The 16,054-nt window shown below is 38.8% G+C and overlaps 1 protein-coding gene across 6 annotated transcripts in view; it reads right to left on the bottom strand.

Moving 5' to 3' along the window:
- Nucleotides 1-647: 647 nt before the first annotated feature.
- LOC136676489 (solute carrier family 22 member 18-like) overlaps nucleotides 648-16,054 on the bottom strand; it is a 194,073-nt gene continuing 178,666 nt past the window's right edge. For 2 of the 6 annotated variants that reach the window (XM_066653556.1, XM_066653559.1), the window contains one exon: nucleotides 13,575-13,894. In XM_066653556.1, the coding sequence (XP_066509653.1) occupies nucleotides 13,716-13,894 (179 nt within the window). In that variant the 3' untranslated portion in view covers nucleotides 13,575-13,715. Of the gene's footprint in view, nucleotides 960-1,204; nucleotides 1,331-1,542; nucleotides 1,590-2,143; nucleotides 2,237-3,773; nucleotides 3,951-13,561; nucleotides 13,895-16,054 lie in introns of those variants that run through there. The other 4 variants (XR_010796297.1, XR_010796299.1, XR_010796298.1 and 1 more) reach the window with 4 other exon arrangements.

Below are 16,054 nucleotides of genomic sequence, written 5' to 3'. Positions count from 1 at the left end.
CCATCAATGCCCAGCTCCCGCAGCCTGGGTAGAAGAATGGGGTGACTTACTGTGTCAAAAGCTGCACTCAGATCTAACAGTAATAGGATACAGAGAGAGCCAGAATCCACAGCTAAAAGAAGATCATTCAAAATTTTTATTAAGGCAGTTTCAGTGCTGTGGAATGGACGGAATCCAGACTGGAATGGTTCAAAGAGATTGTTAGTTTCAAGATAATTATGAAGTTGACTAGCAACAGTACATTTGAAGACTTTGGCCAGAAAAGGAAGGTTAGAGATGGGCCTGAAGTTAACTAGAGCCAGAGGATCCAAGCCAGGTTTTTTTTTTTTTTAAGTAGAGGAGTAGTGAAGTATAGCAGCAATTTTGTAGATAGATGGAACCAGACCTGTACACAGTGATTGATTAATAAGAGTTGTGAGATGAGGGACCAGGGCAGAATGACAGGCTTTAGTTAAAGATGAAGGGAGAGGATCTAGTGAACAAGTTGTAGCTTTAGATTTCACTAAAATATTAGCAATGAAAGAGGAGTCAACAGTATGAAAAGCAGAAAGAGAAAAGGAGAATGTGTTAACACCTGGAGAATGGAAGGTTGAGGTGGAAAATGAAGAGTCATTAGCAGCAGAAGACACAAGACCACTGTTGATCTTCGCAACTTTAGATTCAAAGAAATGTAGAAATGAATCACAAAGAGCCGGGGAAGCAGCTATAGCACTGCCAGGAGGTTTAAATAGTTTGATGACTGTTAAAAAGAGATGCGGCACATTTGTTGTTTACTTATTGTTATTAATAGTTTATCAGTTACCAGTCCGGGTCTGGATAGGACAGCGTCTGTGTCCAGACCTGGACAACGGGCCATCTATTCATGACCCCTGCTGTATGCCAGAGGTATCTTCTGTCAGTTACAGTCCTGCTTACCATTATTGGCACCTCTTCAGTTTTTTTGCAAAACAATACAATATCTGCGGAAATAAATGGAAATATATCAAATTAATATCATCAGGACTTTTTAATTGTAGGTTTAAATTAATATAACAATGAGCATTTTGTTTACAGCTTACATGTTGAAATTCAATGAAGAAACATAAAAAAACAGCATGAGCATTAATAAAGGCACTCTTTGTTAATATTTGGTTGTAAACCCTTTGGCATTGATGACAGCCTCCAAACGTTTCTTGTAGCCATCTATTAGATTCTTCCACATTCAGCTGGTATTTTTTGCAGTTTGTTCATGTTCTTGAATTGAATGTTGGCAGGGTTCTTTTCCCAATAGCAGATTTCAGCTCACCCCAAAGATTTTTTAATGGGACTGAGATCAGGACTCATTGCTGGGCTATAAACCACATACAGTATAGCGTAAATATATACACAATATAAAAATAAAAATAAAATATAAGGAGACATACATATTTACAAATGAGTGAAAGAACAAGATGCATATTTCTGAATATGTTCATCCATTACAGACATTTAGTTAAGTGTTACAGGGAGTGAAGATGGGCATGGATGAGGGTACAAATATTCCAGCCCCAGGCCTTTATCTACTTCATCAGGTTTAGAGTCCTTTGTGATCTGCAGGAGCTGGTATCTCGCTTGAACACAATGAGACAAAGTTTCGACAATACAATTACACAGCAATGGTCCGCAGCAAAGCAAAAACACCAGCAGTATGAGAATAGGCAAAATCATGAAGAATATGCTACGTAAACTAGCGAACATAAAGCCCCAAACCCCAGGCCATGAACTAACCCCCCCGCTCTTCATCCCTGAGTTGACCAGCCACAGTACGCATTTGGCGCAGAACCATGCTGATGTTACCTTCCATGGCATCGTTAGGAGGAATATAAGTACAACAATGTTCACCAATCATGCTCAGACTCCTCCTTCCTTTGCCAAGAGTAAATAGAGTGCCATACGGTCCTGTGTGGTCATTAATCTTAATGCTGTTAATCTTACTCCTTCAAGTCCTTTAATGGTTTGGTTCACGAATGTAGCCAGCTTATAGTGGACCCTGTTAAGATCCCTGCGTAAGGCTCGCACTCCATACATTGGGAATAATATTTCAGCAAATCGTTCACCTTCAGTAGTTAGTTTGTGTTCATCTGGCACGATTAAGTCATGTAATGAGGCGGGTTTGTCTGATTACCTGTTAGTCTGGAACAGTTTTCACCCCGACCCTCCAATTCGATGCACTCATTTTGCATTTCAGAATCTGTGTTTTTTTTTTCTGTCGAAGTGTCTGAAACAAATTGGGAAAACCCTGGTGTCGGTTATTATAAGCTGAACATCAGCTTCTGGTTGTCCTCGCTTCCCCCTAAGAAAAGCATCAGCATTCCAATGAACACCATTGAGTCAAGTTTTGTTCACTGTGTCATATGTGTCTGTGTATATTTCAAAAACAAACGGGTCAGCTACAACGTGTGGTATCAGAGCACAAGCATAACAAATATTTTTTACACCTGATGTATGGGCTGTGAAGTTGGCATACTACCAAAAAACATTCTTCCCTGGATGTCTGAAGTACACCTCATCAGAGCCACTTAAGTCATGTTTAGTGGTTAAAACACACGGTGTCCCTATGATGGCCAGCAGGCAGCCTAGTCCTATTGCCATCATTACTAGTCCTTTGGGTTTGACCATTATTATCACTCTTAAGTTGTTTCTTTAGGTGAGGTCCCATATCAGCACCCAGTCACCTGGTTTGTGGTCATGGAAGGGTTGGTCAGCTGGTTGCGGTAGCACTGCTTTCATCTGCTTAGATACAGACAGAAGTGTCTCATATAATGAGACGCAATATGTTGGGAGAGAGAGATCAAGCAACTGATTGTCAAGTGGAGGTGGACCTAACCTTGTGTTGGTAGGCCTGCCAAACACTATCTCAAAGGCACTAAGACCAGTTCTTTTCTGTGGTCTGGTTCTGCTTTGCCAGAGGACCAGAGGGAGGCACTTACTGAACATGCATACACAGACCAGGAGAAACCACTTCCCTTCTGCTGGTGTCAGCTCCACAAAATCAATCTGTCAATGTTGTCCTGGTGCATACCAATGTCTAGCTATCATATCCATTATCCCCCCCTTTTGTTCATGTAATATCTCCCATGTGCAATAGCAATTAACCCTTTCATGTATGTTTTTGGGAGACATGGTCTGTTCGTTGCAGTGTGTACCCATACATTATTTTGCTTAATGCACCCTGATTTGGACCACTGAGCTTGCTCTGCTCCAGTGGCAGTGGATTGAATAGCCTGCAGAGTGGGTTTTTCTTGATCTGTTACAGGGAGTTGTGTGGCAGCAACCGGAGCTGTGAAAGCTGTGTGTTTAGCTACATGAGTTTATATTTCCAATCCCATGCCATGTCAGGTTTCATGGGGTTTCACACACATGCATATCTAATAAAGGTGATATAAATTTATTAATAGCACAAACTCTTCAAAATGTGATATACTGATTTCTCAGTTATCACATGTTCTAAAACATGTTAAATCAGAACCTATATTAAGCAAATTGGTTGGCTCAAATCAATAATGACTCAATTCATATCAATAACCGGTAACCATTAATCAAAATTAATCTCATTGTCAATAATAACTTTAAAATCTCAAGTATTAGAATAAAACTATGAGCAGGCTACTCTTTCACTATTGCACCATCGAGCAGTACACACACTAGTTACACTGTTATGCAACTACACCTTATTCAGGATGGAGTGCTTAAAGGGAGGTGTAGGGGAATATATCAAACTATATTTAATCTCAAATCATTAGACTGTCACTCACCACCAATGTTTGTAGATGAGGCTTGGATTGCTTTGCGGAGAGCTGATCAGTCACACGTACCCCCACGGTACTATTTTTTTCTCTTTCCTGCCTTTGGGTCCAGTCCCTGCCAGAGAGCGTCCTCGCTCCGTGTTCAGTGCTCCTCTCTCCGCCACAATCCGTTGCTCCTCCTGCCAACTATGCCAAATTGTGGTGGAAAATTAGGAAAGAAATAAGAAGGCTGAGTCTCAGAGTCAGCTTCAAGTAAAAGAACAGTTTATTTGAGAGAATTCTGCACGCAACACTGTTACCTCTCTCCTGACCTTTTCTGAACTAGCGTCTCTTATACCTGGAACTCCTTTTGAAGTTACCATCGGTTTGCTTTTTTACATTTCAATCACCTTTCAATGTATCCTGCTCCCAATATGACTCCAAGTCTTTTACCATTTGTTTTTTACTCTCTTTTGTATTTCTAACACTTTTCCAGACGTGAGCACGTCCCTGTGCATCCCTTTCTACCCATTTGGTCTCAGTTATCTCCCCTCTGTGGTCTGGAGACAAAAGGAGTTGATTGAACGGAAGGTGTCGATATGCTGTTATTTGAAACACACACACACACACATAAGTCTGCTGTTTCACCCAGAGAATTAGGAATAAAACAATTTCAGTTACACAAGTATGTGTGGTCATTGCTGATTAAAATATCTCTATTGATTATGAATCATTTCAATAAACAAATTTCCATCACACTCCATAAGGAGACATTCAGTTTTGACCAACCTTCTAGATTCATTTTAATTTTTTGTTTGTTTGTTTTTTGGTTCATATTTTAATTCTATTAAATCCTATTAAATATTAAATTCTATTAAGTCTCCGCTCAATTTTATTCCCAGATACTTCATTCCTTTCTGTATTCAACTACAGTTGAAACTCTTAATTATACCAGGGTGACAGACTTTTGATATTGGCATTGCTTCTGATTTGGACCAGTTAATTTTGTAACCCAATAAATCGGAGTATCTCTGTATAACGTCCATTAAAACTGGTAACGATTCTTGTGGCTCTCTTACAAGCAACAGTATATCGTCTGCATATAAAAGCAATTTATGCTGTTGTCCTCCTCTATAAATTCCCTTAATTCTATTATCACTCTACCCTATCGAACATTTTTTCTGCATCCAAAGAAATAGCAGAAATTGGGATTTCAGCAGATCTGTTTAGTGAAATCAGATGTATTAGTCTCCTCAAATTTTCTGTTGAGGAACGATTCTTGTTGAAGCCTACTTGGTCTGAATGAATTATAGATGGTAAGATCTCCTTCAAATCTTGGTCAAAATTTTTGAATCTACATTTATTAAACTGGTGGGTCTATAATTAGCAGGATTAGTAAGAGACTTATCTTTTTTATGTATTACCGATATTAGTGCTTCATTAAAAGTTGGTGGGAGTGAGCCCTTTTCTAATGTTTCTAAGAAAACTTCTGTCAAAACTGGTGCAACAATATTTATATAGGCTTTATAATATACTACCAGTATCCCATCTATTTCTGGTGACTTCCCCATTTTCATTGATAAAATAGCCCTGCGTACTTCCTCTTCTGTTACTGGGCCATCTGTTCCAATATTAACTTTGGTAGATCCATTTTTTGTAAATATATATTTATTTCCTCAGGCGTGGCATTAGAGGTGTGACTGTATAAATTTGAGTAAAACTGATAGAAAATTTCATTTATTTCTTTTGAGGAGTAAATCAGACCTTTTGGTGTTTCAATAGCTGGTATTGGATGTGTCTTGTTTGTTTAATTGTCGAGGTAGAAGTTTCCCAGCTTTTTCCCCACTTTCATAATAATTTGTTTTCAATCTAAATAGGGCATATTCCGCTTACCTGTTATATATTTCATTTAGCTGGAACTTTAGCTTACACAATTCTTTGAATAATTTATTTGAGTACTGTTTTGCAAGATCATTTTGTAATTTGGAAATTTTTGTCTCAAGTTGCTGTTTTTTAATAATGGTTTCTTTTTTTCTGGCAAGATGGGCTATAATCTTCCCCCTAACATATGACTTTGAGGATCCCCAGACTGTTGAAATATTGGTACTTCCTATACTGATCCTAAAAAATGAATTTATATCTTCCTCCAGTGTCAAAGCAAATACTTTATCCAAAGCCATATACAGTTATGCTCTTGTTCCATGAATAAATTTACGTCCAAGTGCACTGGTGCATGGTCTGATAAAGAAATTACCGTATTTTCCGCACTATAAGGCGCACCTAAAAAACTCAAATTATCTCAAAAGCCAACAGTGCGCCTTATAATCCGGTGCGCCTTATATATGGACCAATATTGAGCCACAACAGGTCTCGCAACTACGGTAAGCAGCCGCCTACTTCATTTTCTTCCGCACGCGGTGCATGCTGGATATATACCGGTATATATATTTCATTTTTCATTTGTTTTTTATGTAAAGACCCCAAAATGGCTCCTATTAAGAGACACGCATATGACGCAGAGTTTAAACTCAAGGCGATCAGTCACGCAGAAAAACACGGGAATAGAGCAGCAGCAAGAGAATTTAACATTAACGAATCAATGGTGCGAAAGTGGAGGAAGCAACAAGATGACCTACGCCAAGTAAAGAAGACTAAACAGCCCCCCCCCCCCCCCCCCACACACACACACACACACACACTATGTAGGGTATATTAACATTGCACTACATGTTTTACCTTAAACTATGCTGGGTTGTAATCTATTAATAAAGTTGAACTGACCTATCTGACTGTTTTGTTGACATTCCCTTTAGCGCAGCTCCATCTAATTGATGCGTAACGTAACCCCCAGCCTCTACTGTAGCGTCTATTGTATGCGCCTTATAATCCGGTGCGCCTTTGTAGTGGAGTATGGACAAATATGAATACCGAAGACAGATTTGGACAGATTGAAATGAAGAAATGAAAAGTTTTGAATTAAAACTTCTCCAGTCTGAATAGGACCTTTCCTCTGCGACCAAGTCACATTCCAGAGGACTGTTTGTACAGGCGGGGTTGAAGGACTTTACAACCACGCACACACACATAAGATCAAACACTCTCCAGGGCATCTGGATCCCCCGACACCCCTAACCTCTTCAGGAACTCGAGATAACCGATTTTATGATACTTTTAAGAGACAGAAACCTCAAACAAAGAAGAGAGCTTTTACGGCCGTCTATGACAATGGCACCTAAATGTCAGCTCCTTATCTCGAGCCCACTAAACAGGGCCAACAAATGTTTTAACCAAAAGTGACCTCGAGTGAACCCCCGTGAATCACCTGCCGAAGCATGGATCAACAGCGACACCAAATGGACACTGGCGAAACTACGCCTCGCTCGGAGTCGCTGGAAAACAATAGCGGAAAATAATCAAACTCTGATTATTTGTGTATTAAACCTATATATTAATGTCACTTTTTGTACCCTCAGATGAATGCCTATCTCCTAATGAAATGTGTATATTGTGGACTGTTTCTATCATGAAGAGAAATCCTACCTCTGAATAGGACTAAACGAATTAATATTCTTTCCCAGCATAGCATCATAAATGGGACGTAAAGATGAAACCTTATGTAACTGTCTGATGTTAATAGTCCAATGTACTCATTGTTATATGTTGATAACGGGTATAAGAATTTTGATACGAGAAATTCATATTCTTTATGTGTGAATCAATGATTCAAACCCCCTTCGACTCTCTCCCCCTAGCGAGAGTCACGTGAGACTGAATTTGTGTCCAATCAGAAAGAGGACTCCTCCCGTTAAGGCGTGACCGCGCCAGACTTGAAAACAGAGAACAGCCTAACGCAAGTTCAGTTCGAAGTTCTGAAGAGTTGCGAGGACTCTACAGAAGTAACGGACCACGAAAGAAAGCTGGAAAGAGAGGACGCCGACGAGAAAACTTTGAACAACAAACACTCTCTCCTCCACGACGACGACGAAACAAAAGAAAAACTCAGAGACTTCATTTAAAGCTTACGAGAGACGTCTCGAAATTAGCTAAGAGTATGAAGTTTTACTAATACGTCGAGTAATTTGAATATATTTCTTTTCTTTTAATCTTGTTTATGTTTATTACCTATCGAAGTGTGATCTCACGAGTGATCAAAGCGGGTGAAACTTATTTGTGGCCAAAGTAAGGTATCAACCGTTTGAGTAATCGATAACAGATATATTATCGTTATAAGCTGATTCCTGAAGACATCAATCCTGGAAAGCTGAACAACGAGACTAGCTAATACTCTGAAAAAGCCGCTCCACTACGGTGGAAAACCAGCCACGCCTGTGAAAGTCCAAAGGAGGGAAATCTCGATCGACGCAGCTCAGCTCGGAATCGAAAGTCTTCGAATCGACTGGAAAGAGATCCTCCATAAGCGGGCCTGCTTCCCACCACGTGGAACGACGAGAGTACCCCAGGACACGGAGATTAAACAGCAGGACGCGACGGCTCGGTGAAACGGCGAACGAGTAAGCTAGCGTATTTAACACCTTTTCAGGAGCTGATGTCTAAATAAACCTTTTTTATAATTTACCATTTATTAACCTTAGTTAGCAACAATTTAATCACAAGACAGTAGTGCCTAGCTCACCTTTAAGCTCGAATCAGTTCCCCTTACCGGACACCGTGAGATTATAAGGCCACGCTATGTTAATTAAATATCTTCTCTTTATTAATAAAACTCTCATTATTTGAAATCACAGTGTTTGCGATTTGTTCATTAATTTCCTGAAAATCCTGACGAACTCATTTTAGCATGATTATTATTCATTCTCAAACTAATTATTAATGTTTTAATTGCTTAAGCCAATTATAAATCTTAATTAATTTCACTCAGTCAAATATCAGAGGTTGGAGGAGTTTGAATAAGGTCAAGGCTATAAAACAATTATATAAATTATATGTATATGTATTTGTGGTGTACCTTACTACGCTACACCTTATATATGGACAAAGTTTTAAAACGGGTCATTCAATGAAGGTGCGCCTTATAATCCGGTGCGCCTTATAGTGCAGAAAATACGGTACCCCAATTCTACAGTCTACAATCTGATCAGTCATGGAATTAGATATTAAGAAGTAATAAAGTCTGGAAAATTATTTATGGCAATTAGATATAAAAGTGTAATTTCTTGCATTTGGATTTATTATTCTCCAAATATCTACTAAACCACAGTCACGTGTTATTTTATGGATTGCAACCCTATCTTTGGGCAGTATTGGTCCTATCATACGGCTTTTGTCCAAAATGGCATCCATTACTTGATTAACACCACCTGCCAGTATAATCTTTCCAGTGACCTCTCCCAACGTCTTATTTACGTCATGAAAATAATTAGGTTCTGTCTTATTTGGGGCATACACATTACACAGGACCATTTTAACACCATTTATAAGTACTTCAATACATAAAATTCTTCCCATATTGTCCTTGATTTCCTTTATCAAAACCAAATTTATATTTTTGTTTATAAGAATTATTACCCCATTTTGTTTAGATGTAAATGAACTATGGAAATCCTGTCCCACCCAATGTCTCTTAAATTTATCTGCCTCTCCCACTATCAAATTAGTCTCCTGCAAAAATGCAATATCTGTCTGCATTTGTTTATGTAAGATTTTTTTTCCTTTTCATTAAACTTCCACATCTGTTGCAATGCCAAGTCACCAACCTAATACAGTTGTTAACCATATTGTTCAATACCATTTACATATATTGTCATATATAATTTGCCCTGTTTTCTTGTTAAAGATTTCTGCCCATTTCAATGCTTTTAAAATTTCCCAGATCATGAAGTGTGTCATTTTAAACATTGCTCAAATCTGTTGAAAACAAAAACAACTACACAAAAAAATAAAGGAATAAAAAATAAAGATCAAACAAATGATTCAAACAGTGGAACTTCCCACTAAACAACTAGCAAAACCAGATCGGCTAGTCAATAACAAAAGATAGTATGGTCTGCGAGGAGCCCTGCTGGCTAAAGAGTTATCCTCCGTTTCAGCAGCTATTTTGAGTCGTCTCGCTCATGCCATCTGTTATATCCAACCACTCTTACCACACATGACACAGTCACCCGCCAATATGTTGTCTTATGAAATCCTCTGCCTCTGAGCTGGTACAAAAGTTCAGGTGTTCCCCTTTCCAGTTGAATTTAAGATTTGTAGGGTACACTAATGAATATCTCACGTCCTTTTCCCGTAGCAACTTTTTAGCTGTGTTGAAGGATTTTCTTTTTTCTGCTAATTCCCTGGACATATCTGGAAAGAACGATAATTTACATCCTTCCCATTCGAATGATTCCCTCTCTCGCACCGCTCTAAGTACCTTCTACCTCGCTGCGGATATCAGAAATCTAATGAGAATCATACGTGGTGGTTTATCGTTGCTTGGTCGAGGGGTAGGTGAGTGATGGACTCTCTCAATTTCTAACTCACCATTAAGCTCCTTGCCCAGGCCGTCCGTTAGGATGCCCTGGACGTATTTGATCAGACCTCCTCCATTTTCTTTACCTTCTTTCAATCCTACCTGTCTGACGTTATTACGTCTACTTCTATTTTCGAGGTCTTCCATTCGTTTCCAGAATATTCGATTGATTTGCTATGCTTTTCTTCATCGCTTGTGAGCTGTGCCGTAGTGTCCTCCACCGCTGATATCCGATTTTCAGTTTCCTCAAGCCGTTCCTGAATGGCCCTTACTGAATTTTTTAGCTCATTTGTGGTCTCCTTGATTTTAGACACATATGATGCAACTCCTTGCAGAGTAGTGTTCATTTTACAAATTTCTGTCATTAAATCTTTGGTCTCGGATGAAGTCTGTTCATATTTGAGAGAGAGAGTGTTATCTGGTGGAGGACTCTGTCTGGTAGCCATGCGGGTTGACGCATATCCCTTGAAATATTTTGAGGTTGCCATTTTTTCTCAAATTCAGCCCCAGCTTAAATAATTTAGATATAAATTCAATAAGCAGAGTATGTAGTATTACGAGCAAATATTTTCATGTGAGTATTGAGTGGTCACGGTAGCGGTACTTCACTACGTCAGCACCCATTTCAATTCCTCTACATCTGCCTCTAAGCATCATCCCACCACTCCCTTCATTATCCCACCTCTTCCCCCATTGCAGCCGCAGCTACATGCCTCAGACTTCTAGCCCACACCCCTCTATAGGTGTTCCGGCAGGCCTGTCTCCTGTCCAGCACTCTGGGAACTCAACGCGGTCTACTCTACGTAGGTCTAATCTACGCATCAACCCACCCCTCCCTTTATCATCACAACTCCTCCCTTTCTCTTCCTCTACATCTGTCTCTACACATCCTCCCACCCCTCCCTTCATCATCCCACCTCTTCCCCTGTTGTAGCCGCAGCTACATGCCTCAGACCTTCTAGCCCGCACCCCTCTATAGGTTCTGCGGAGGGCCTGTCTCCTGTCCAGTGCTCTGGGCACTCAACGCGGTCTTCTCACTGCATGGCTTCCTTATAGCTAATTCATTTTCACGCTGCCTCCTATGGTACCATTCGCATTGATTCCTCCAGGTGCTGTGGGCCTTCAACCTGTCCTCTTATCTTCATAACCATGCTGCTCCTAGCCCCTAAGTTCCAGTTATGCTCTCTCCTCAGGTGTTATCTTGGACCAGCACTCAGGCACTTGACGCCACCTCAAATTCAATTCTCATTCTTACATGCTGCCTCTTCCCTGACACCTGTTTTTCATCACCATCTAGGCATTTTCGCTATCTTTGAGTCAACTTTCTACCTCGCCCCCTTGCTTGAGCTCCTCAGCACGTTTGGATTTTGTCTTTCAGAGTTTTCTCCCGTGTGACAAACTGCCTTCTCTCTATCTCACCATTCTTGTGGTGCTGACCTTTTTGCATTTACATTTAAATTTACATTTATGCATTTGGCAGACGCTTTTATCCAAAGCGACTTACAAAAAGAGGATCTAACATTCAAACTACGGGACAAATTATACAAAATACCTTACATTAAGTGCAATATGCCAGGAAGTAATAAGTGCATTAAAGAAAGACTTTCAGTGCAAAAAATACTCTCGGAAGAGCTGGGTTTTCAAGGACTTCTTGAATGCGGAGAGGGTTTCTGTTGCTCTGATAGTGCTTGGAAGCTCGTTCCACCAGCGTGGTACCAGAGATGAGAATAGCCTCAACTGACCTGTACGGGGGGGTTGGTCCTGTTAGTTGGTGCTCCTTTGAGGAACGAAGAGGGCGGGCGCTAATGTATGGTTTTAAGAGTTTATTGAGGTAGATGGGAGCAGAACCAGTGAATACTCTGAAGACCATCATTAGTGATTTAAATTTGATGCGAGCAGCTAAGGGTAGCCAATGCAGCTCAACTAATAGGGGCGTGACATGTGCTCTTTTAGGCTGGTTGAAGACCAGGCGTGCTGCAGCATTCTGGATCATCTGTAGCGGTCTCACAGCACAGGCCGGAAGACCTGCCAGGAGGGCATTGCAATAGTCTAGACGGGAGATTACTAACGTCTGAACAAGGAGCTGTGTTTTTGGGCTTCTTATCTGTCATCCCTCTAGATCACCCTTCTGTTCTTAATTCCCTCTATGCCATTGGAAAGGCACCAACAGGGCACACCTGCCAACAAAGGACATCTCGCTTTATTAATGCTGCCCATCTATAGTAGTTGACTTCAAGGCTTCAAAGCAACACTCTGTCCAATGCATCCAGTCTGATGCACTATCGTGGTGGCCCCAGATTAATGTCACTATTATTGTTACACTGTAGCTTAATGACATTTAGCTGGTGATACTTTAAAATTCTATTAGTAGTTATCAATTTGATTTCTGCCGACGCGATGATCTTGGCCATCATTTCGCAATCATTACCCGTTTACCGCTTCTGCATTTGAATACTCAAATTACCAATCACATTAGAATTTCTGTCTAAAGGACGTTCAAGTTACTCAACCTAATGCTATTTCTCTACCGTCTCACATGACAATCAGTCATGCACCAGTTTATTAAAAGTAGTTCATTCATAGACTCACTTACCCCTTTCATTTATCTACACACCATCCAGGACACCAGTCAAACCCTTGACCAGATTACCTAAACCTGTGCATTCTGTAGCACTTAATGACCAGCATTCCTGTAAATGTATGGGGTTCTGGCTTCATATGCATTCATAAGCCACCCTGAACTCCTCCCCAAAGAGTTCTGAGTTCACCTCGCTGTTTCAGCCTCTACGGGCATGGTCCGTACTAGCAAATATGCTTGGATACAGCAGGAGGGTGTCAATGACTGCCTTCCGGACATCTGTTAAGTCAGCAGTCTTCCCCATGATTGTTCACCCTACTGAACCAGACTAAGGGACCATTTTAAATGCTTAGAAAACCTTTGCAGTTGTTTTGTGTTCTGAGATAATTTTGGGTTTTCGCTTTGGCTGTAAGCTATAATCATCAACATTAAAAGAAACAAATGGTTGAAATAGATATATGAATTTCATATTTTGAATTACTGAAATAAATGAAATTTTTGATGACATTCTAATTTATTGAGATGCACCAGTGTGTGTGTGTGTGTGTGTGTGTGTGTATATATATATATATACATCCCTAAGGAGATCTCATATTGTAAAATTATTAATAAAACATGCTGATTATTCCCCCAACTAGTACAAACTAAGGCATAACACAGCAATGCCAGATTCCATATTACTTATTTCCATTTCTTCTGTTGACTCATTGTTTTTAATGTAAAATAAATAAATAAATAATATAAAATGCATTTAATGAATGATAGCAATTATTTTAATTTGCAGTCAAATTGTCAAGAGAGCATGTCATGTCATTGGAAAAAATTGTGCAAGAAAAATCCAAAATAGCACAGTGAGATACTAGAAATACTATCTAGTGCCAGATAACATGCCACATTCCAGGTTGCCAAGGGCCTTATTTTTTTATTAATTATGGGCTGATTTTCTCCTGGACATAAGTAGAAAGCTGAAGACTGTGGCACTGACGGTGAACTGAATGTATCCAAATGATGCCACTCCATATGTCTCATAAAGAAAGCCACCGATAGTCGGCCCAATTGTGCGCAGCAGGGACTGCACAGAAGCACACAATCCCAGCACAGTGCCTACACACACACACACACATACAAACAAACAAAAAAGATTACACCAATTAAAAACATTATAACTGTTATAACATTATTGCCACGTGTATGTGATGGCTCTGTAGGCTACATAAATATGTTGGTGAAATTTGGCTTTATTTCCAGGTGGGCAACACATTTAGATGGTTGAAATTAACATATTTTCAGTAAGAATAAACATTTGATGCTACAATGTGAAATTCACCCAGTAGATAATGGAATTTCTTAATGATTTTTCCATTAAAAAAAAAAAAAAAACAACAAATGGTGTAACCACCATACATGGCATTAATCAAAGCATCCATTGTGATTGGTTGCAGCCTAAAAAGTTTTTGTTAATAGTGTAAATATTTGTTAATGCATTATTTGTATAATAAATATTATATAGTATATATGCTAATGTACTTTTAGCATTTATACTACACAATGTACAAGCTTTTATTTCCTCAGTTTTTTTATATCATATAGAGAAAATATTCTACATGATGCTGTGTAAATATAAATTAGCAATCAATATTTTGGAAAAAAGGAAACTGGATAGTACCATGTACCATCAAATTAAGACAATGTTGTAGTTGGTTCCAAATTGTCCAAATTCTTACTCAAATGCATTAACTGGGGATCATCAAATAACTCAAACATAAGACCTAAAAGCTTTAGTACCTTGCAGGATTACAAGTATCCACAAAACGTGTATTGCACCCTCGGAATTCAGTCACTGTATTGTACCCATCAAGACTACTTCTTTCATACTTTAACCAATACCATATTCTAAGTGCAATAGGATGTTTATTGCATTTGAGGTACTGATATTTTATTTAGTTTTTCTACAAACCCAAATAAGAAAAAGCTGATGTAAGTAAAGCACATTTAAAAAAAACCCTGAAATGTTAATTATCTTTGGCCTTTGTTACTTTAAAATATATATATATAAATATAAAAATAAATATATATATACATATTATATGTTTGATGTTACTGCATAATGTAGTGCTTAGTGATCTTGAGACAATGTGTCCAAGATTATGTGACTGATTTAATTTTAAAAAGATCAAAGACTGCATAAAAAGCACACAACTCTGTATGTAACAACTTTATTCTTCTGAAATCAAAAACAGAAGATCTCATTCTAGGTCCACAAGCTGCAAAAAGAAAACTGTCAGATTTAACGTCACATATAACAGATTTACCTGTAGCATCTAGGTCAGCAGCTAAAAATCTGTGTCAACAAATTAATTGCTATTATTACTATTATTTGAGATTGCTGTAATGCCCTGTTCTTGGGATGTCCCAGCAGATGCCACCAGTACACAATGCTGAAGCCATTGAATGCAGGCCCATGCTAGATAATCAGGACAATTTTGAGGCCAATTTGCTCGTCCCGATAATCAAAAGAGGTCTCCCAATTTTTTGGTGATTGTAAACAATTAACTTCCCAAATTATCTTGTAGCATGTTGAGTCCAGAATCCAGTCTTTTCTTCTCTGATCCTCACACAGTGCAGTCTGGGCTGACCCCAATTGTGAATTGTAAATATAAACATTAAACACAGCATTAGTAATATGCCTTTTTTGCATCTAGGCTGTGTCTGAAAAGACATGAATGCTGTCTACTGAGGCAGTAGTCTGTATTTGTCTGGAGGATGGTGTGTCTGTATTTAATGCTTGTTTAAAATGTTACTTATTTTTGTTCTAGTTTCTTCAAAATTATATTTATTCTGATAAGAGAACATTAGTGTACAGGTGTTCTGGCATTGTGTTGAAATATTGTTGTTTTTAAAGCCTGTACCTAAAAGGTATTAATAAGCTTAATTTCAAAATTTAAGGATTCAAGGAAATTGTATTGTCATTCACATCACATGTGGTACATGGGGTGGAACGAAATTGTGATCTCAAGGACCCAGTTTCACCCAAAGAGCTATAATACTAAGTAAATAAAATTTAAAAATATATATATAATTCTTTTTATATAAAAGAAAGATATATTGATATGTACAAAATAAATATAAATATGGAATATATGGATAAATATGGAAGGTGAACAGTAAAAATATGGAAAGCAGAAGGTAAGAATGAATGAATAGCCGTAGCAAAGTGTCCTAAGGGTACATAAAGTGTCGAGTGAGTGAAGTGACTAAGTGTCC

This window comes from Hoplias malabaricus, chromosome X2, assembly GCF_029633855.1.
Source record: "Hoplias malabaricus isolate fHopMal1 chromosome X2, fHopMal1.hap1, whole genome shotgun sequence".
Taxonomy (NCBI): Eukaryota; Metazoa; Chordata; class Actinopteri; order Characiformes; family Erythrinidae; genus Hoplias; species Hoplias malabaricus.
This window is presented reverse-complemented; position numbering and strand designations above follow the sequence as displayed.